The sequence below is a fragment of the Lepidochelys kempii genome, chromosome 1 (genome assembly GCF_965140265.1).
Source record: "Lepidochelys kempii isolate rLepKem1 chromosome 1, rLepKem1.hap2, whole genome shotgun sequence".
Taxonomy (NCBI): Eukaryota; Metazoa; Chordata; order Testudines; family Cheloniidae; genus Lepidochelys; species Lepidochelys kempii.
The window spans coordinates 41825-64406 of NC_133256.1; the positions used below are offsets into that span (position 1 = coordinate 41825).

General features: G+C 49.8%; 1 protein-coding gene and 1 pseudogene across 1 annotated transcript; one reads left to right on the forward strand and one right to left on the reverse strand.

The window, feature by feature from the left end:
• Positions 1-11675: 11675 nt before the first annotated feature.
• On the reverse strand, positions 11676-22118 carry LOC140911430 (olfactory receptor 52M1-like). Its single transcript, XM_073344494.1, has 2 exons — positions 21196-22118; positions 11676-11703 (listed from the first exon to the last, which is right to left on the reverse strand). The coding sequence occupies exons 1-2, from the start codon at positions 22116-22118 to the stop codon at positions 11676-11678; spliced, it is 951 nt and encodes a 316-aa protein (XP_073200595.1).
• LOC140911395 (olfactory receptor 52K1-like) lies at positions 13282-14280 on the forward strand (annotated as a pseudogene).
• Positions 22119-22582: the final 464 nt, after the last annotated feature.

The following is a 22582-nucleotide window of genomic DNA, read 5'->3' on the forward strand; positions in this document are numbered from 1 at the left end:
CTTTTAAGAACCAGATTGATTTTTCATTGTTCTTAAGATCCAAGGGTTTTGGGTCTGTGTTCACCTGTACCAATTGGTGAGGATTCTTATCAAGCCTGGTGTAGGGCTTGGGGGGATATTCTGGGGGAAGACGTCTCCAAGTGGGCTCTTTCCCTGTTCTTTGTTTAAATGCTTGGTGGTGGCACATAGGGTTCAAGGCCAAGGCAAAGTTTGTACCTTGGGGAAGTTTTAACCAAAGCTGGTAAGAATAAGCCCAGGGGGGTCTTTCATGAGGGTCCTCACATGTGTACCCTAGAGTTCAGAGTGGGGAAGGAACCTTGGCAGCATCCGAGGATCACATCAGCCCTTTTAGCCACAGCATCACACTGGGAGTTCATGATGAGTTGGTTTCCACAATGACTCCTAAATCCTTTTCAGGGTCTGTGACATTATTGACTTGAACTGGGACTGTATAGATCATTGTTGCAACCAAAGTCCTATAGTGGCACTAAATCCTGTATAAAGTGGGTCAAATGAGGTGTCTAAGACAAGGTGATGGTTTGGTGGTTAGGATGATGCTGTCTGTTTGCATGTAACATTTTTGTCGTTGAAGTTATGAACATTGGCTCTGTACTGTCTGTGGTTCAAACGTGTGCTCTGCTTCTGGGTGACACCGCAGAGAAGTTGGGGTCAGCTCTGCCCAGCCTGCTGGGTGGCCCATTAAGGACCATCAGCGACACAAGTGACCCATTGAGAGAAGGCAGACATGCCTGGTGACTCAGCCGGGCAGGCAGGGACCTGCCTAGGGACAGAACTCTGAGGTGTTTCCAGGCCATGGGATGGGCAGCTTGTCTTTGGGACAAAGAAAGAGGCCACATGGCAAGAGAATGTAAAAACCTGCTGCAGCTCCTCCATCTTGTCTTCAATCCTGCTTCTTACCTCTGGAGGGACTTGGCTACACTGAAGCTTTGAACCAAGGACTGAAAGACCCATCCCAGCTGGGGATGTTCTCCAGAGACGGGATTTGAACCTGCAGTTTATTCCACCATTGCTGCAAGCCTGAACCAAGAACTTTGCAGTTACTGTCTGTCATTGATTCCATTTCACCCATTCTAGCTCTCCTCTCTATCTTTTCCCTTTTATGAATAAACCTTTAGATTTTAGATTCGAAAGGATTGGCAACAGCGTGACTTGTGGGTAGGATCTGATTTGTATATTGACCTGGGTCTGGGGCTTGGTCCTTTGGGATCGAGAGAACCTGTTTACTGGCGTATTTGGTTTTCATAACCATCTGTCCCCATAACGAGTGGCCCTGGTGGTGATACTGGGAAACTGGAGTGTCTAAGGGAATTGCTTGTGTGACTTGTGGTTAGCCAGTGGGGTGAGACCAAAGTCCGCTCTGTCTGGCTGGTTTGGTTTGCCTTGGTGTGCACAGAAACCCCAGCCTTGGGCTGTAACTGCCCTGCTTTAAACAATTTGTTCTTAGTTGGCACTCTCAGTTGGCTCCCACCAGAAGCAGCTTTGTTACAGTGGCATAGTCGTGCTTGGATCCACAGAACCAGGTCAATTAAACTTTGGGTCAGAACCCCACGCTATCCAAATTTGAATTTTAGTAGTGAGAGTTTGGTTGGTTAAAGAGCAGTTTCAATGGGTGAGCGAAGAGCATATGAGGGCCTTTGCAAAAAAGCCCTGGAAGATCTGTGTTCAGAAAAGGGGATCACCTTTGGAAGAAAGCTACAAATCAAGAGTTGAAAAATCTGTTAGTGGCCAGTGATCAGGAGGCAGGAGCACAGTCCTTACCTGAGGCTACAGAAGCTGCAGAAAAAATTAGAGTGCAAGAGGCAACAAATAAACTGCAACTTGAGCATGAACGGAATCTAGCAGATCTTCGATTGCTGGAAAAGCAAAAGCATGCTGCGTTCGAAAGGGAAGTGGCTGAGAGAGAAGAAAAAGCTCCTAAGGGGCGTCTGGAGCTGCTGGTGGCTGAGGAGAAAGCTCGACAGGGGCAATAGGAGACTCACAAGATGGAACAGGAGATGGCCAGACTTCAGCTCCAAGTCATGGAAGAGCGGAGAAAGTCATCGCCACCTGGTACTCCACTTCCCCACCACCACGTGAAGAACTGGGAGAGGATGTGTCCCATTTACAACGCTACTGAGGACATAGAGGAGTTTTTGTCTACCTTTGAACGCCTCTGCAATCTGTACCATTCCCTGATGGTCAGCGAATGGCTGTCCTGCTGACCAGGCCGACGGGGAAAGCCAGGGAGGTATTTAATGAATTTGGGGAACAAGAAGCCTTGGATTATGAGCGGTTTAAAGATTCTGTGTTGAGGCGGTTCAAGGTTACTCCTGATTCTTACAGAGTTAAGTTTAGAAAGTTTAAAATGTCCAATGATTGTACTTTTGTAGAATGTGCTCATAAGCTGATGGGTTTTGTTAAAAAGTGGGTTGTGGGAGCAAAGGCGCATGGGAGTTTTGAAAAACTGCTGGAGTTAATAACATTGGAACAGGTTTCAGAGTAGCAGCCGTGTTAGTCTGTATTCGCAAAAAGAACAGGAGGACTTGTGGCACCCTAGAGACTAACCAATTTATTTGAGCATGAGCTTTCGTGAGCTACATGAAAGCTTATGCTCAAATAAATTGGTTAGTCTCTAAGGTGCCACAAGTCCTCCTTAACATTGGAACAGTTCTTAGACATCGTGCCTGACCAGGTGAGAGCCGCTGTGTTTGATAGGGACTGAGTCAGTCCTACGGGCTGCAGAGATTGCAGATGCCCATACTCAAAACAGGGCTTGGGAAGGGTATAAACCCCAGGGGGAAATTCATCACCGTTCTCTGCAGTTCAAGAGGAGGGAAGGATTTAAAAGTAAACCTGGCCCTGACTCTTATAAAGGAGCTCGTGGGGGCCCAGAGGGTAGGAACTCTCACCTCAAGAATAAACAGGTTGAATGCTATCACTGTGGTGTGCTGGGCCGCAGGAGACCAGATTGCCCAACCCTGAAGGGCGACCCAAAACCAGCAACCCCAAATGCCATGGCAAGTGCTAATCCTGTTATTCTGAACTCACAGGCAAGCCACACAGAGCCCAGCGCTGGGGCCCCCTGTGCAAATGCTGTTTCTGTGGTCTCTGAAGAATTTGACCTTAAAACTCATATTAAAGCTAAATATGGGGAAAATACTGCAGAGTTTATTAGCCGGGCAGAAGTGAATGGAGCGAGGTGTACGGCATGGAGGGACCCCGCAGCAGATGTTACTCTGGTTAAAGCAAGTCCTGTCAGGGAGGAAGGTTAGTGGCGAGATGAAAGTGTAACCGTGGTAGCCCTATCTGAGTATTTTGTCAGGGCGCCTTTGGCTAAAATCCACCTTAAACGGAAGGGATTTGAGGGCACCAGGGTTGTGGGAGTGAAGAACACAGTCCCTAAGGGTCTTATGATTGGAAATGACATTAAAGCTATGTTCAGTCAAGTTAACACAAACCAGGCACAGGAGAGGATGAATCCCAAAGTTGTGTCTGGGGAGGGTTTTTCCAAAAGTTTATCTTTGGAAAGTAGCTGTTTGTCTGTGAATGAAGTTTCCGAAGGTCTGTCTAATGTCTCAGAAGTGAATCTGGAATTAGATCAAGCACAGAAAGAACTCATTGGTCAGGACAATGTTTCTCAGGAGCAGATTAAAGTGGATGGTCAGGTTGAAGCCCTAACTGAGAAAGGAAAGGGTATGAGGGGGGATGGATTGTTGGCTAGTGCAGCTTGTAAAAGTGAACCTGAGAAGGGTAACTGTGATTTGCTGGAAGTAGCTCAAGGTAGTGAGAAGAGCAGAAGTTTATCTGTGGGGAGTGGCAAGGTGCTTGGTAAGGAAAGTCTGGAAGAGCCTAGGCAGCCTTGTGAGCTGATGGCTGTATCTAGTCAGCAGGATGGGAAGGTGAGGAAAGTGGAAGATGAGTCTCCCTGGACCTTACCTGTTAGCTGGGTGGAGAATTGGGACAGGGAAGGAAACGTGCCTGTGTCTGTCAGGGGTATTGACTTGCCTATGGAGGGAGCTACCCTGATCTCCAAGCAGTTGTCTGTGACCAGCCCTGTGTGCTGGGACCAGGGGAATGAGATCCCAACCTGTGTGTCTGGGAAAGGAGAAAGTGTGTCCGGCTCTTCTTTGTCTGTGGAGCAGACAGAAGGGGCCTTTCAGCCTGTGATGGTTGAGGGTCGTGCAGTTGTCTCAGAGCTGGTTCTGGATTCAGCTAAAGCCCAGGAAGGGAAGGGTCCTAAGTTTGGGTCTGCTCGGGAGAATGGCCCTGTAACTAGGTCGCATCCAGTTAGTGTCTATGTAAAATCCCAGAGACCAGACAATTCTGGTGCTTGTATTTTGCCTGTTGCTAGTGTGTTGTTGGAAAGGGTGGAGCAACTCTGTCTAATCAGAGTGAGATCCTAGCCAGGGCACAAGGAGAGCATGAACCGTGGCGGCGAACCAGCTGAGCAGCGGGAGACAGCAGAGCAGCTCACAGCAGGAGTTTGCCTGGGAGTTCGCCTGGAGTGAGCCCAGTGAGGCTTACGTCTTGCAAACTGCTCTGAGGAAGCTCATAGTAGGAAGGTGATATGGAAGGAGGGGGTTCAGCTGTTGTGACCTGCACTGGATGTGCCATGTTTGTCTTTCTTCCACAGGACAGAAGCGACTTTGTCTGTACAAAGTGCAAGCTGGTCTCCATATTGGAAGAGAAGATTGAAGGTCTGGAGCAACAGATAACGACCCTGCGTTGCATACGGGAAACTGAGGATTTTCTGGACAAAACTCAGGATAGGCTTCTAGGGGCACAAAGCTCTACAGATATAGAGCAGGTTGCACAGAGGAGCCAAGAGGCCAGTGAAGAAGCTTGGCAACATGTGACCTCCAGAAGAGGTAAGCGGAATGTCCGGGTTCCAGTAACACAGACACAGGTAACTAACCGCTTCCATGTTCTCTCCACAGGTACCATTGCGGAGAGTGGACCAGATGATATGTCTGGGGCGAGAAAGCAGAAGGAGACTCCGCTGGTTGGAAGGCATGAGATGCGCTGTCCTGAGGTTGGGGGTTCCACGACCACCACTCCCAAGTGGAGAAGGCGGGTGGTGGTGGTCGGGGACTCTCTCCTCCGGGGGACTGAGTCATCTATCTGCCGCCCTGACCGGGAAAACCGAGAAGTCTGCTGCTTGCCAGGGGCTAAGATTCGCGATGTGACGGAGAGACTGCCAAGACTCATCAAGCCCTCGGATCGCTACCCCTTCCTGCTTCTCCACGTGGGCACCAATGATACTGCCAAGAATGACCTTGAGCGGATCACTGCGGACTACATGGCTCTGGGAAGAAGGATAAAGGAGTTGGAGGCGCAAGTGGTGTTCTCGTCCATCCTCCCCGTGGAAGGAAAAGGCCTAGGTAGGGACCGTCGAATCATGGAAGTCAACGAATGGTTACGCAGGTGGTGCCGGAGAGAAGGCTTTGGATTCTTTGACCATGGGATGGTGTTCCATGAAGGAGGAGTGCTGGGCAGAGACGGGCTCCATCTTATGAAGAGAGGGAAGAGCATCTTTGCCAGCAGGCTGGCTAACCTAGTGAGGAGGGCTTTAAACTAGGTTCATCGGGGGAAGGAGACCAAAGCACTGAGGTAAGTGGGAAAGCGGGATACCGGGAGGAAGCTCAGGCAGGAATGTCTGTGAGGGGAGGGCTCCTGCCTCATACTGGGAATGAGGGGCGATCAACAGGTTATCTCAAGTGCTTATATACAAATGCACAAAGCCTTGGAAACAAGCAGGGAGAACTGGAGGTCCTGGTGATGTCAAGGAACTATGACGTGATCGGAATAACAGAGACTTGGTGGGATAACTCACATGACTGGAGTACTGTCATGGATGGATATAAATGGTTCAGGAAGGACAGGCAGGGCAGAAAAGGTGGGGGAGTAGCACTGTATGTAAGGGAGCAGTATGACTGCTCAGAGCTCCGGTACGAAACTGCAGAAAAACCTGAGTGTCTCTGGATTAAGTTTAGAAGTGTGTGCAACAAGAGTGATGTCGTGGTGGGAGTCTGCTATAGACCACCGGACCAGGGGGATGAGGTGGATGAGGCTTTCTTCCGGCAGCTCACGGAAGCTACTAGATCGCATGCCCTGATTCTCATGGGTGACTTTAATTTTCCTGATATCTGCTGGGAGAGCAATACAGCGGTGCATAGACAATCCAGGAAGTTTTTGGAAAGCGTAGGGGACAATTTCCTGGCGCAAGTGCTAGAGGAGCCAACTACGGGGGGCGCTTTTCTTGACCTGCTGCTCACAAACCGGGTAGAATTCGTGGGGGAAGCAAAAGTGGATGGGAATCTGGGAGGCAGTGACCATGAGTTGGTTGAGTTCAGGATCCTGACGCAGGGAAGAAAGGTAAGCAGCAGGATACGGACCCTGGACTTCAGGAAAGCAGACTTCGACTCCCTCAGGGAACGGATGGCCAGGATCCCCTGGGGGACTAACTTGAAGGGGAAAGGAGTCCAGGAGAGCTGGCTGTATTTCAAGGAATCCCTGTTGAGGTTACAGGGACAAACCATCCCAATGAGTCGAAAGAATAGTAAATATGGCAGGCGACCAGCTTGGCTTAATGGTGAAATCCTAGCGGATCTTAAACATAAAAAAGAAGCTTACAAGAAGTGGAAGGTTGGACATATGACCAGGGAAGAGTATAAAAATATTGCTCGGGCATGTAGGAATGATATCAGGAGGGCCAAATCGCACCTGGAGCTGCAGCTAGCCAGAGATGTCAAGAGTAACAAGAAGGGTTTCTTCAGGTATGTTGGCAACAAGAAGAAAGCCAAGGAAAGTGTGGGCCCCTTACTGAATGAGGGAGGCAACCTAGTGACAGAGGATATGGAAAAAGCTAATGTACTCAATGCTTTTTTTGCCTCTGTTTTCACTAACAAGGTCAGCTCCCAGACTGCTGCGCTGGGCATCACAAAATGGGGAAGAGATGGCCAGCCCTCTGTGGAGATAGAGGTGGTTAGGGACTATTTAGAAAAGCTGGACGTGCACAAGTCCATGGGGCCGGACGAGTTGCATCCGAGAGTGCTGAAGGAACTGGCGGCTGTGATTGCAGAGCCATTGGCCATTATCTTTGAAAACTCGTGGCGAACCGGGGAAGTCCCGGATGACTGGAAAAAGGCTAATGTAGTGCCAATCTTTAAAAAAGGGAAGAAGGAGGATCCAGGGAACTACAGGCCAGTCAGCCTCACCTCAGTCCCTGGAAAAATCATGGAGCAGGTCCTCAAAGAATCAATCCTGAAGCACTTGCATGAGAGGAAAGTGATCAGGAACAGCCAGCATGGATTCACCAAGGGAAGGTCATGCCTGACTAATCTAATTGCCTTCTATGATGAGATTACTGGTTCTGTGGATGAAGGGAAAGCAGTGGATGTATTGTTTCTTGACTTTAGCAAAGCTTTTGACACGGTCTCCCACAGTATTCTTGTCAGCAAGTTAAGGAAGTATGGGCTGGATGAATGCACTATAAGGTGGGTAGAAAGCTGGCTAGATTGTCGGGCTCAACGGGTAGTGATCAATGGCTCCATGTCTAGTTGGCAGCCGGTATCAAGTGGAGTGCCCCAAGGGTCGGTCCTGGGGCCGGTTTTGTTCAATATCTTCATAAATGATCTGGAGGATGGTGTGGATTGCACTCTCAGCAAATTTGCGGATGATACTAAACTAGGAGGAGTGGTAGATACGCTGGAGGGCAGGGATAGGATACAGAAGGACCTAGACAAATTGGAGGATTGGGCCAAAAGAAATCTGATGAGGTTCAATAAGGATAAGTGCAGGGTCCTGCACTTAGGATGGAAGAATCCAATGCACAGCTACAGACTAGGGACCGAATGGCTAGGCAGCAGTTCTGCGGAAAAGGACCTAGGGGTGACAGTGGACGAGAAGCTGGATATGAGTCAGCAGTGTGCCCTTGTTGCCAAGAAGGCCAATGGCATTTTGGGATGTATAAGTAGGGGCATAGCGAGCAGATCGAGGGACGTGATCGTTCCCCTCTATTCGACATTGGTGAGGCCTCATCTGGAGTACTGTGTCCAATTTTGGGCCCCACACTACAAGAAGGATGTGGATAAATTGGAGAGAGTCCAGCGAAGGGCAACAAAAATGATTAGGGGACTGGAACACATGAGTTATGAGGAGAGGCTGAGGGAGCTGGGATTGTTTAGCCTGCAGAAGAGAAGAATGAGGGGGGATTTGATAGCTGCTTTCAACTACCTGAAAGGGGGTTCCAAAGAGGATGGCTCTAGACTGTTCTCAATGGTAGCAGATGACAGAACGAGGAGTAATGGTCTCAAGTTGCAGTGGGGGAGGTTTAGATTGGATATTAGGAAAAACTTTTTCACTAAGAGGGTGGTGAAACACTGGAATGCATTACCGAGGGAGGTGGTAGAATCTCCTTCCTTAGAGGTTTTTAAGGTCAGGCTTGACAAAGCCCTGGCTGGGATGATTTAACTGGGAATTGGTCCTGCTTCGAGCAGGGGGTTGGACTAGATGACCTTCTGGGGTCCCTTCCAACCCTGATATTCTATGATTCTATGTTTCACAGTTAATGCCTGTAAACAGTATTGAAACTTTTCACAGGGGAAAAGACATTCCAAATCTGATGTGCTGTGTGAAAAGGGAAACTGAGGCACACTACCATATTGCTTGCATGGCTAAGGGCCAAGATTCCTATACTATGGACAACATTAACATCTACATTGACATGATGTTAATTGGGTTCCACACATTGACCAGAGCTTGTACAGATAAAGTAGCTGTTTTCTTCAGCTCTTGGCAAAATCACAGGAGACGTACAGGAACCGTGCTGCAAGAGCAGATCCAATCCACTATTGTTCTAATCAAGTTTTACCTTGTAAAGAGATTCAGTCATGTTATTGAACATGACTTTGGTAAACCATTTCTGTTATACACAAATACTTGCTGTAGTAAGACAGAACCAAGGAGGGAAGCTCTAGGGATGCAGTCAGTGATGTTTGTGTCATCCCTTCCTGCATCAATTTTGCATTGGGGGTGTGATGTTATTGACTTGAACTGGGACTGTAGAGATCATTGTTGCAACCTAAGTCCTATAGTGGCACTAAATCTTGTATAAAGGGGGTCAAATGAGGTGTCTAAGACAAGGTGATGGTTTGCTGGTTAGGATGATGCTGTCTGTTTGCACATATCCTTTTTGTAGTTGAAGTTATGAATATTGGTTCTATACTGTCTATAGTTCAAACTTGTGCTATGCTTCCGGAGGACACCCCAGACAAGTTGGTGTCAGCTCTGCCCAGCCTGCTGGATGGCCCTGTCAAGGTTCCTCCCCCACTCTGAACTCTAGGGTACAGATGTGGGGACCTGCATGAAAACCTCCTAAGCTTACTTTTACCAGCTTAGGTTAAAACTTCCCCAAGGTACAAATTAATTTTATCCTTTGACCCTGGATTTCCACTGCCACCACCAAACTTTAACTAGGTTTATTGGGAAAACGTAATTTGGACATGTCTTTCCCCCCAAAATCTTTCCAACCCTTGCACCCCACTTCCTGGGGAAGGTTTGGTAAAAATCCTCACCAATTTGCATAGGTGACCACAGACCCAAACCCTTGGATCTTAGAACAATGAAAAAGCATTCCGTTTTCTTACAAGAAGACTTTTAATAGAAGTAAAGGAATCCCCTCTGTAAAATCAGGATGGTAGATACCTTACAGGGTAATTAGATTCAAACATAGAGAATCCCTCTAGCCAAACCTTAAGTTACGAAAAAGACACACAGACAGGAATAGTCATTCTATTCAGCACAGTTCTTTTCTCAGCCATTTAAAGAAATCACAATCTAACACATACCTAGCTAGATTACTTACTAAAAGTTCTAAGACTCCATTCCTGTTCTGTCCCCAGCAAAAGCATCACACAGAGAGACACAGACCTTTTGTTTCTCTCCCTCCTCCCAGCTTTTTAAAATATCTTGTCTCTTCATTGGTCATTTTGGTCAGGTGCCAGCGAGGTTACCTTTAGCTTCTTAACCCTTTACAGGTGAGAGGATTTTTCCTCTGGCCAGGAGGGATTTTAAAAGGGTTTAACCTTCCCTTTATATTTATGACAGGCCCATTAAGGACCATCAGTGACACAACTGACCCACTGAGGGAAGGCAGCACGCCTGGGGGCTCAGTCAGGTGTGCAGGGACCTGCCTAGGGACAGAACTCTGAGGTGTTTCCAGGCCATGGGATGGACAGCTTGTCTTTGGGACAAAGAAAGACCACATGGCAAGAGACTGTAAAGAGCTGCTGCAGCTCCTCCATCTTGTCTTCAGTCCTGCTTCTGACCTCTGGAGGGACTTGGCTACAAATGAAAGCTCTACACAAAGGACTGAAGGACCCCTCCCAGCTGGGGATGTTCTCCAGAGACGGGATTTGAACCTGCAGTTTATTCCATCACTGCATCAAGCCTGAACCAAGAACTTGGCTGTTACTGTCTGTCATTGATTCTATTTCACCCATTCTAGCTCTCATCTCTATCTTTTCCCTTTTATGAATAAACCTTTAGATTTTAGATTCGAAAGGATTGGCAACAGCGTGATTTGTGGGTAAGATCTGATTTGTATATTGACCTGGGTCTGGGGCTTGGTCCTTTGGGATCGAGAGAACCTGTTTACTGGCGTATTTGGTTTTCATAACCATCTGTCCCCATAACGAGTGGCACTGGTGGTGATACTGGGAAACTGGAGTGTCTAAGGAAGTTGCTTGTGTGACTTGTGGTTAGCCAGTGGGGTAAAACCAAAGTCTTCTCTATTTGGCTGGTTGGGTTTGCCTTGGTGTGCACAGAAACCCCAGCCTGGGGCTGTAACTGCCCTGCTTTAAACAATTTGTCTCAGCTGGGTCCCGCTAGAACCAGCCTCGTTACAGGGTCCCTGCGTCCATAATACGGTGCCCTAGTCTGTGGGTCGGGCCTGCATTGCCTGTTGTGAGGGAATAACTTTTCATGTGACAGTATTAAAACAGGTTTCAGAGTAGCAGCCGTGTTAGTCTGTATCCGCAAAAAGAACAGGAGGACTTGTGGCACCTTAGAGACTAACACATTTATCTGAGCATAAGCTTTCGTGAGCTGCAGCCCACTTCATCAGTGCCACAAGTCCTCCTTTTCTTTTTGTATTAAACCAGTTTGTTTGTGTGGGCCCAGCTCATCAAATGTTCCAGATCAGCCGGTGTGCCTGCCCTGGCCTCCTCAGTGGAACCACTCTGCCAATCTTTGGGTTGTCTGCAAAGTTTTTCTGCAGCGATTTTCTATTTCCTTCCAGATCAGTGATGAAAATATTCAATAGCATCGGGCTTAGAACCCTGCTAAAAACACCCCCGTTCACCCCAAGGACAACGCCAGTTTTTAATCCACTTTACAGGTGCTCTACTGACATTGCAGACTTTCGTTTTTCATATGAGTGTTTTCCACGCTGAATCCAATGTCTCGGAGAAATTGAAGTTAATTGCATCTATGCAGTTCCCTTGATCAGCCAAACCTGCACTCTCCTTGAAGGATGAAATTGGTTTTATTTGACAAGACCTGATTTCCATAAACCATGTTGGTGACGGGCATTAATTATATTCCTTGACTTTTTTTGAACTAATCCCAGACTAGCTTTTCCAGTGTTTCCTGACCTTGTCAAATCTTTTTTTTTTTTAAATTTCCCCCCCGCTTTTTAAAATACTTTTCATTTAACACAGAACTGTCCTGTATGTGCCCTTTTGTTTTGGCCCTGCTGCTGACAGGTCATGTACTTCTACTCCCGAATGAGGTGTGTGGGTGATCGGTCAGTTTGTAACTCTGGTGTTCGTAACTCTACGGTTCTACTGTGGAGGCTGTTAAACATCCTCCTTGGCTGCTAATGGACTGGAGACTATTCCATCACCTCATGTGATAGGAGTACCTCCTACTGCCTCTTTCCCAGTGCAGAACAAACCTATTTCTTCAACACTTCTATGTTTTCTGCAACATTAAGAAGTTTCCTTTCTCCCTCTAGGAATTGGCTTAAACCTTTCCGAGGATTTCTTTTGTTTTTAATATACTTAATAACCCCCTTTTTGTTATCCTTAGTCCTGCCAAGCATGGAGTTTCCCCTGATGTCTTTAATGTTCCTTATCAATTTTCATAACTTCCCATTTGTATTGCCTGATAGCTATATTCCCTTTTTTCCCATTTGTATCTGTTGCTTTTCCCCACATAAATGCTGCCTTCCCTTTGCCATTGAAAAGGGTTTTTAGCCAAAGTTCTCCACTTCCTCGACTGTGGAATCGTGACTTTTTAGCTATTCAACAAACTCTTCTTAAAGGACTCCTGAGTTTCATTCCCACTTTTCTGTCTAATATTTTCCTCCCAATCAGTTTTCTTGATAATTTTCCTCAGCTTTGGGGAATTAGCGCTTTCGAAGCACTAAGTGTCTATCGGTATTACTGGTTGGGAACTGTTCTCTGTTTTTTTCCAGTTGAATGTAATCAGTTCTATTCTTCTCCTCTCCTCTATCATCTGCCCCCTTCTTTGTCTCTTCTCTAAACTAAACAGTCTCAAACTTTTCAGTTTGTCCGCATATGGGAGCCTTCCCCATTCTCAGAGCCTGTCTTGGAAATCTCCTTCATAATGCTGTATCCTTCTTAGAGACTGGGTGACCAAAACTGAGCACAAATCCAGAGCAGGTTATTCTCCATCCCGTTTCTTAGGCATCCGAACATTGTCTTTGATTTGGCCACGACTGCGAATGAGCAGGTGTTTTGTTGACCTGCTTTCATTGATGCCCAGGTCTTTTCCCTGAGGTGTGTCCTAGTTGGGATGTTTCTCCCTGGCACATGTCTTGGCAAAGGTTTGGGGTTTTTTTATCCTCTCAGATTTTGAGTAACCGGTTGAATAGGGACTCCCTACAGCATGGACTCTGTAGCCTGGCTTTCATTGCATTAAGCAACAATGATGGATAACCAGTATCCACTCTCGTGTTTCCTGCTGGTGCCTACTAAGGGTCCCCACAACAGGGCATGTAGAATTATTGACTCATGGAGCACCATCAACCATGGAATTGGCATTAGTAGGGCCAGTTGTTCATAATTCATTTATCTGACTAATGAAAATGTCGTTTTTCAGTGTGTGAAGAGCGACCGATCTGCTTCCCCATGAGAACAGCCCCCAGTAGTGCATGTAGTGTCTCAAACTAACACTGTCTCTCCACCCAGGCATTTGTCCTGCGACCATCACCCTGGACCCTGGGCACACACAGGAAGTTGTGGGAACGTACGGTACATGCAGGAGACACCGTTCTGCCTCAGAGTTTGACACCTTCTCCCCTACTCCATGTCTGATTCCAACACAACCGACTTCACCAACCCCTCCACCTTCATCCTGCTGGGCATTCCTGGCCTGGAGGCAGCCCACGTCTGGATCTCCATCCCCTTCTTCACCATGTACATCATAGCCGTCTTGGGGAACTTCACCATCCTGGTCATTGTGAAGATGGAGCAGAGCCTCCATGGGCCCATGTACTATTTCCTCTGCATGCTGGCTGTCAGTGACCTGGTCCTGTCTACATCCACCCTGCCCAAAATGCTGAGCATCTTCTGGTTCAATTCCAAAGAGATCAATTTCAGTGCCTGCCTCACCCAGATGTACTTCATTCATAGCTTCTTAGTGATGGACTCTGGGATCCTAGTGGCCATGGCTTTGGACCGCTATGTGGCCATCTGCCATCCCCTGAGACATTCCACCATCCTGACAAACTTTGTGGTGGGCAAGATTGGCCTGGCCGTGGTGCTGCGTGGTGGCATGCTCATACTGCCCTATCCCTTTCTGACAAGACAGTGGCCATACTGCAGAACCACCATCATCCCCAACACGTACTGTGAGCACATGGCTGTGGTGAAGCTGGCCTGTGCCGACACCCACATCAGTAATTACTACAGCCTCTCTGTGGCATTCTTGGTGACAAGTCTGGATGTGTTTTTTATTGCTGTGTCGTATATCCAGATTCTCAGGGCCATCTTCAGTCTCCCCACAAAGGATGCCCGGCTCAAGACTTTTGGGACCTGCGGCTCCCACCTATTTGTCATTTTAACCTCTTACATCCCAGTTGTCTTCTCCTCCCTCATGCACCGGTTTGGTAACAATGTGGCGGTACATTTCCATGTTCTCATGGCCAATGCGTACCTTCTAATGCCCCTCATGCTGCACCCCATCATCTACGGGGTGAGGACCAAACAGATCCGGGACAGGTTGCTCCAGCTACTTACTCCTAAAGGAACCTAAAGTTTTCTCCTGGTGCTCTGGCTCTCAGACCCAGCTTCCTGCAGAGCTGGCTGGTGACATGGTGCTGGGCCCTCTTCCCTGAATCACTTGCCGGACAGTCAAAAAGGCAGTAAATGCTTTCCTGACCTTACTGTGCTGTGTCAGTGTGACAAACTGGGGAATAGGTCTATGTATCCACCCCTTGCCCCACCTCTTCTGCCAAGGCCCGATCCTGCTTTGCCTCTTTCCCCCAAGGCCCTGCCTCTGTCGCTTGCTCCTCTATTCCCCTCCCCCTGTCACTTGCTGGAACATTTCCACCTCCCTCCCCTCACCACAGCTACAAGGGAGCATTTTCAGATTTTGTTGGGGGTGGCAACTTTAACCATGATTCCAAGGGGTACTTAAGGTCTTGAAAACTCTAGTTTGTTGGCAGATAACTTAGCAATTAGCTGACGGGAGCACTGTGTCTAATTCTGATGTAAAAGAAAGAAACTTAAAAAAATATTAGGCCCACTCAGGTCTGATACTAACATGTTCAGACATCTTGTGCCAAGTCACTTAATGGACACTGGTTAGGTTTAAAATATTCATGTATATTCTTACTTTGTTACTACTCTGCAGAGAGAGAGACCTCATCAGGACTCCTGGGTTCTATCTCAGCTCTGGGAGGGGAGTGGGGTCTAGTGCGTTACAGCGGGAGTTGGGGGCGCAGATACATCTGGGGTATCTATGAGAACATCAGAACGGCCCTACTGGGTCAGGCCAATGGTCCATCTAACCCAGTGTCCTGTCTCCCGACAGTGGCCAATGCCAGGTGCCCCAGGGGGAATGAACAGAACAGGGAATTACCAAGTGATCCATCCCCTGTCACCCACTCCCAGCTTCTGGCAAACAGAGGCTAGGGACACCGTCCCTGCCAATCCTGGATAATAGCTATTGATTGACCTATCTATCCCCCATGAAGTTATCTAGTTCTTATTGGATCCATGTTATAGTTTTGGCCTTCACAACATCCTGTGGCAAAGAGTTCCACAGGTTGACTGTGAGGAAATACTTCCTTTTGTTTGTTTTAAATCTGCTTCAGACTAATTCTATTGGGTGACCCCTAGTTCGTATGTTATAAGAAGGTGTAAATAACATTTCCTTGTTTACTTTCTCCATACTTCTCAGGATTTGAGAGACCCCTGTCATATCCCCCCTTAGTTGTCTCTTTTCCAAGCTGAAAAGTCCCAGTCTTATTAATCTCTCCTCATATGAAGCTGTCCCATACCCCTAATCATTTCCGTTGCCCTTCTCCGTTCCTTTCTGCACACAGCATTCAAGGTGTGGGGATTAATATAGAGGCAACATGATATTTTCTGTCTTAGTATCTCTCCCTTTCTTTATGATTCCCAACATTCTGTTTGTTTGCTTGATTGCCACTGCACTTTGAGGAGATGTTTTAACCCTATTCACTCCCCTTAGATTGTATGAACTCTCTGGAGCCTGATATCTCTGGGCTTTTCCTGAACTCTTCGCTCATGCTCCTTGTACCGAGGGGCAGTGCAGTGGTATTTATAGAATGGAATATGAAAAATAAAGACTAATAAAGTGGCAAGGATGAAACATGTATTGGGGTTGGATTCCACGTAGGAGGTCGTGTTTCACGTCGGCATTCCAATTCCACGGGCGGTTGTCACGGCGCTTGTGGGAACAGGGCTGTGTTCAGGACATGCTGCAGTGCAGAGCAAAGGTGAAGGAGACAAGCCCCCCACAACTGCCATTTTTACGGGCTGTGCAGAGCGGAAAGGAGCCCAGACCCATTCTCTGACCCATCACGCCCACGTTGCATTGGGTCTGTCGAGCAGGTGAGCTCCCCAGCAGGAGAGGGTACCTGTGAATCCTGAGAGGGAAGTGTCTTCCCTGGGCATCCCCCTCCGGTAGCCGTGCCCCACACCGCTCTCAGCCCAGCATCTGCAGCAGCGTCCCACGCCGAGGGCCGACACTGGGGTGCGCACCGTTTATAACACAGCTCTGTGCAACCCCGGGGGGTTCGCTCAGCTTCGGGCGGAGACGTGGCATCTGAGTGGAAACAGGCCGGTGACTTGAGACTCACTCGCCAATGTCTCTCTTCCCCGGCTGCGCTTCTGCGCTATTTATCCAGCGTTATGAGAAAACAATAATTAAGGGACCTTCCCAAAGGGAAGTGAGAACTCTGGGGCTCTGTGCTGAGTCACAGAGGAATTGGCTGCTCTGTGCATTTGTGTATATTTAAAAATTATGCTTGATTAGGAAGAAAACTGGGGATAAGACCTGTGTCTCCATGGGGTCTGATACCCTGGCTTTTAGGCCTTACATCATAGCTAGAGGCCGTATCCTATGGCTACAGGAAAAGGGTCTGATCCTTTCAGTACGTCCAGGCCCCGGAGATCCCCATGACTGACCCCGTCGTACCCCAGGTATGGCCTGGTCCCAGGGGGTCCCCAGGAGCTGCCCCAGGTACGACTGGCACCCAGGGGTCCCCGGGAGCTGCCCCGTTCTGCCCTAGGTCCGTCCAGGGTCATCAGACACTGTAACATTCCCACTGGCAACAAGGGCCAGAGCTGCTGGATGACGTCTGTCCCAGGGCCCCTCCCTGGCACGGTCTCTCTGCTCTGCATGCAGGAAAAGGGCCTGATCCTTCCACCTCGCTGGAGAAACCGAGGCTCCTGGAGGGTCCGGCAGCAGATGAGCCGGGTTTGAGGAAGGCAGAGGCGCCGAATTGCGTTTGTGGATCTAGCCCTGGCCGCCTTTCTGGACGATGCTTTAGTCAAGCACAAGTTACGGTTGGTCAAAGCCAGGGGGGCTGGCTGGCGACGCTTGGAGGAAAAAGCCAAGTTCCTGGACACTCACCTCTCACTTTCAAAAACTTTCCCCTCTTCTCTTTGTACAAGGAGCAGGCTCCCTGGGGCAAAACAGGTTTTTATCTGCTCTCTACCCGTCCTCCAGTGGCTCCAGTGTCCCAGCTGCTTGCCCTGCTCGAAGCCGGGCAACGCCCCTTCCTTCGGAGGCGAGAAGCTGTAGCAGCGTCCTGGGAGGAGACCCTGGTGTGGTGCTGTAGGACTGAATACGGCCATTTTTGCCAAGTATGATTATCCTGTTTCTATGCATGTATCAGCTTTGTGTCTGAAGTCATTACTGACAATCTACGGGTATCTTACAGCTTCACCTCTGCGGCCAGGACGAGAAGCCATGGGCTTAAATTGCAGCAAGGGAGGTGTAGGCTGGAGATTAGGAAAGACTTCCTAGCTGTCAGGGTGGCTAAGCCCTGGAACAAATTGCCCAGGGAGGTTGTGGAATCTCCATCGCTGGAGGTTTTCAAGAACAGGTTGGACACACACCTGTCAGGGCTGGTCTAGGTGGTGCTGGTCCTGCCATGAGGGCAGGGGACTGGACTAGATGACCTCTGGAGGACCCTTCCAGTTCTATGATTCTATGTGTTGTGTTCCTGGGTAGCACCCCTCAGGTGGCTAAGGCGGTACGTTGGTGGCCCTTTGAGGACACTTAGTGATCACAAAGGGCCACAGAAGAAAGGCGCCTCTGCAAGAATATGGGAAATGGCTGATCCTGTGAGTCATCAGAGCATGTAAGGACCTGGGATACGCTCACGTGACCCTGGACTCATCTCATCTTCTCTGCACTGGCTTTCCAACAAGGAAGCTCTGAACAAGGTCTGGTGACCCCAGCCTGCTTGTGTAATTTCTAGAGAGGCTTTGGTAAGCTCGGCTGTGTCCCACTGAGGCGCGGTGACACATGGACACCGCTGACAGGTGCTTCACAGACTCTTGCTCACTACTCCCAGGAGGTATCCCCCCCTTACAGATGGGGAAACTGAGGCAGCATGAAAGGAAGTGTCTTGAGCCAAGAATATAGCCCACTGTCACCCACTGACATCACTGGAGTATTTGGCCCAAGTTATTTAATTGGAGATGAAGCATCAGCAGAGACCAGTGAGCTGGGAGGGAAGGTGACTATTTACCAGGTTCGTGTTCTGCTAGCCAAGGGCCGTAATGAGCTGCACACGGCACGGCCTTGGTTCGTTGCAGCACACGGTTGGGCTGTACGCGCTGTGCAGCGTTCCCGGCGACGTGCCGTCCCTGGTAAACAAGCAAGAGGGGACTGAAAACTGAGCTGTGTGGAAACCTGCTTTGTGGCCACAGTTTCTTTAATGAATTCCTCCCGTTTAAGGACTGCAGCTCCACTGACCACGAGACACAAATAGCCTGAGTGTGTCTAATACAGCGCAGGGGAGCAATGCCAGTTCATGGCCAGAGCAGTGGTGCTGGGGGTGTGGCGGTGTCGGGACTCCCAGTTCCTCTTCTCAGCTCTGCCACCGACTCCTTGGGTGTCCTTGGGTGAATCACTTTACCTCTGCAGGACTCAGTCCATCCATGACACGGGGATAACGCTGCCTAGCAGCCTAGCTACAGAGCTTCTAAATGTAGTGATCAAAAGCGTCATGTAGAGGAGACGTTAGACTCAGCTTCCCTGTCCAGCTTCAGCCCCTGGGCAACGCGTGCCCTGCAGTTCCAGACAAGGTGTCCGTATACATGTGTCAATAGGCGGCTAATGTCAGCTGGGCAGTTTATCTCCTGCCCTGTGAGCTATCGAAGCCATCCCACCTCTGCCCAGCATCCCGTCTTCCCAGCTAATGCGGGGCTGATCCTTCTGCCTCTCTCGGCTCTTGTCCTCCCAGCTTCAAAGCTGATCCCTTGCCCTGCTCCCGAGGCCTGGCTCAGGCCAAAGGGCTCCCAGCCCATCCCCTTTGCAGGGACCCTGCCTTCTACAGGCCCCCAGCTGGGAGGAACACAAGGGAGCTGAAAGCTAAGGAAATGGGCCACACAATGGTCTCTCCCTCAGGACCTTGTAGCTGAGCTTCAGGGCTCACAAGCTGTGTGATGCACAACCTCGTCTGCCTGCCACACAGCCCTCCTCCCACCCCTCAGCTGCTTTTATACGGCTTCCTGGCTTCCCGCACCGATCCCGACTGGCCTGTCGGCCCCAGCGCGGCATCCTCGCTGCACTCACTGCGGGCTCCTTGCCAGGCTGCAGCAGCTCCCGTCCCAGCCCCGGAGCAGATGGATCCCAACTGCGGGGCGGGGCGGTGGAGGTGACCCAGCGAGTGACGGGGAGGGGAGAACAAGAGCGAGCAGCAGCAGTGGGCATTTGGGGCAAGAGGCAGAAAGGGAGTGGGGCAAAGAGGCAGGAGGTGGAGCAGGGGCTGTGGTCTGGAGGGAAGATGTGTACCAGAGGCATGGCCTTGGGGGGAGAAGCGGGGGAAAAGGCAGGGATCCAAGGGTCTTGGTGGTTAGTTCTCTGAAAACATCCACTCAATGGGCAGCGGCTGTCAAAGAAGCGAACAGACTATTGGGAATCACTGAGTACAAGGAAAGGGAGAGAAAATAAGGCGGAAAATATCAGATTGACTCTCTAGAAATCCCTGGTACACCCACATCTTGAATACTGCGCGCAAATGTGGTCGCCCCATCTCAAAAAAGATTTATTGGCATTGGAAAAGGTTCAAAAAAGGGCAATAAAATCATTAGGGGGCTGGAACAGCTTTCATATGAGGAGAGGTTAATAAGACTGGGACTTTTCAGCTTGGAAAAGAGGCGACTAAGGGGGGATATGAGAGAAGTCTATAAAATCATGACTGGTGTGAAGAAAGGAAATGAGGAAATGGTATTTACTCCTTCACATAACACAAGAACTAGGGGTCACCAAATGAAATTAATAGGCAAGAGTTTAAAACAAAGAAAAGGAAGTATTTCTTCACACAACACACAGCCAATCTGTGGAACTCCTTGCCAGAGCATGTTGTGAAGGTCCATCAATGGCCAAGATGGGAAGGGATGGTGTCTGTTTGCCAGCAGCTGGAAATGGGTGACGGGGGATGGATCACCTGATGGTTGCCTGTTCTCTTCATTCCCTCTGGGGCACCTGGCACTGGCCACTGTCGGAAGACAGGACACTGGGCGAGATGGATCCTTGATCTGACCCAGTCTGGCCATTCTTATGTTCTTACATTTGCAGAGGTCCAGTGATCAGGAATTAGAAGGGTGGCAAACCAATGAGTTCTACACCGCCCGACTCCCCAGTTTGTCGCAGTGACACAGCACAGTAAGGTTAGGAAAGGGTCTAATGCGGGGAGGTGGGGGGTGTTGGATAAGGGGCGGGAGGTCCCGGGGGCAGTCAGGAGAGAGGGGCAGTTGGATGGGGTGGAGGTTCTGGGGGGCGCCGTCAGGGGATGGGGAACAGGGGGGTTGGATATGCGTGGGAGTCCTGGGGGGCCAGTCAGGGGATAGGGTGTGGATAGGGGTTCAGGAAAGTCAGGGGACAGGGAGCAGGGGGGATTGGATAGAGGGTGGGGTCCCAGAGTGGCAGTTAGGGGCAGGGGGTCCTGGGAGGGGGCGGTGAGGGGACAAGGAGCGGCGGGGGTGGATGCGTGGGGGCTTCTGAGGGGGCCAGTCAGGGGGCAGGGTGTGGATGGGGGTCAGGAATGTCAGGGGAGAGGGAGCAGGGGGGATTGGATAGGGGGTGGGGTCCCAGAGCGGCAGTTAGGGGTGGGGGGTCCTGGGAGGGGGCGGTGAGGGGACAAGGAGCGGGGGGGTGGATGGGTGGGGGCTTCTGAGGGGATCAATCAGGGGTTAGGAAGTGGGAAGGGGCGAATAGGGGACGGGGCCAGGCTGTTTGGGGGGGCACAGCCTTCCCTATGCGGCCGTCCATACAGTTTTGCAAGCCCAATGGGGCCCTCTTGCCAAAAGTTTGCCCACCCCTGGTCTAATGTCTCTCTGACCGCTCAGAAAGTGATTCAGGGATGAGAGCACAGAACCAAGTCACCAGCCAGCTCTGCACAGAGCTCAGTCTGAGAGCCAGAGCACCAGGAAAAAACTTGAAATCCCTTTATGAGTGAAGAGCCGGAGTAGCCTGCCCCGGATCTGTTTGGTCCTCACCCCGTAGATGATGGGGTTGAGTGTGGGGGGCACCAGGAGGTACATGTTGGCAACGAGAATGTGGAAATGCAGGGGCACATTTTGGCCAAACCGGTGTGTGAGGGAGGAGAAGAGAACTGGGATGTAAAAGGTTAAGATGGCACAGAGGTGGGAGGTGCAGGTCCCCAAAGCCTTGAGCCGGGCGTCTTTCGTGGGGAGGCTGAAGATGGCCCTGAGGATCTGGATATAGGACACAGCGATAAAAATCATATCCAGACCCCTCACACAGAGTACTACAAAGAGGCCGTAGTAACTACTGACGCGGGTGTCGCCACAGGCCAGCTTCACCACGGCTATATGTGCGCAGTACGAGTGGGGGATGATGTTGGTTCTGCAATATGGCCACTGCCTTGCCAGGAAGGGGTAGGGCAGTACGACCATGCCGCCACGGAGTACCACGGCCAGTCCAATCTTGGCCACCACGAGGTTTGTCAGGATGGTGGAATGTCTCAGGGGATCACAGATGGCCACGTAGCGATCATATGCCATGGCCACGAAGATCCCAGACTCCATCACGAGGAAGGAGTGAATGAAGTACATCTGGGTGAGGCAGGAACTGAAATCGATCTCCCTGGAATTGAACCAGAAGATGCTCAGCATTTTGGGCAGGGTGGATGTAGACAGGACCAGGTCGGTGACGGCCAGCATGCAGAGGAAATAGTACATGGGCCCATGGAGGCTTGGTTCTGTCTTGACGATGAACAGGATGATGAAGTTCCCCAAGACGGCTATGATGTACATGGTGGAGAAGGGGATGGAGATCCAGACATGGGCCGCCTCTAGGCCAGGAATGCCCAGCAGGATGAAGGTGGAGGGGTTGGTGAAGTCGGTTTTGTTGGAATCTGACATGGAGTAAGGGAGAAGGTGTTCAACTCTGAGGCGTTCCCAGGGCCCAGGGTGATGTTTGCAGTACAAAAGCCTGGATGGAGAGACAATGTTAATATGAGCCACTACGTGCCCTACTGTATACTTAAGATACAGTGGGGAGATTTATACACAGAGAACATGAAACAATGGGTGTTACCGTACACACTGTAACCAGAGTGATCAGGTAAGGTGAGCTATTAGAAGCAGGGGAGCGTATCGGGGGGGAACCTTTTGTAGTGATAACCAAGGTGGGCTATTTCCAGCAGTTGACAAGAAACGTCGGAGGAACAGTGGGGGGCGAGGAGCGGGAATAAACATGGGGAAATAATTTAACTTTGTGTAATGACACATTCGCTCCCAGTCTTTATTCAAGCCTAAGTTAATTGTATTCAGTTTGCAAATTAATTCCAATTCAGCAGTCTCTCGTTGCAGTCTGTTTTTGAAGT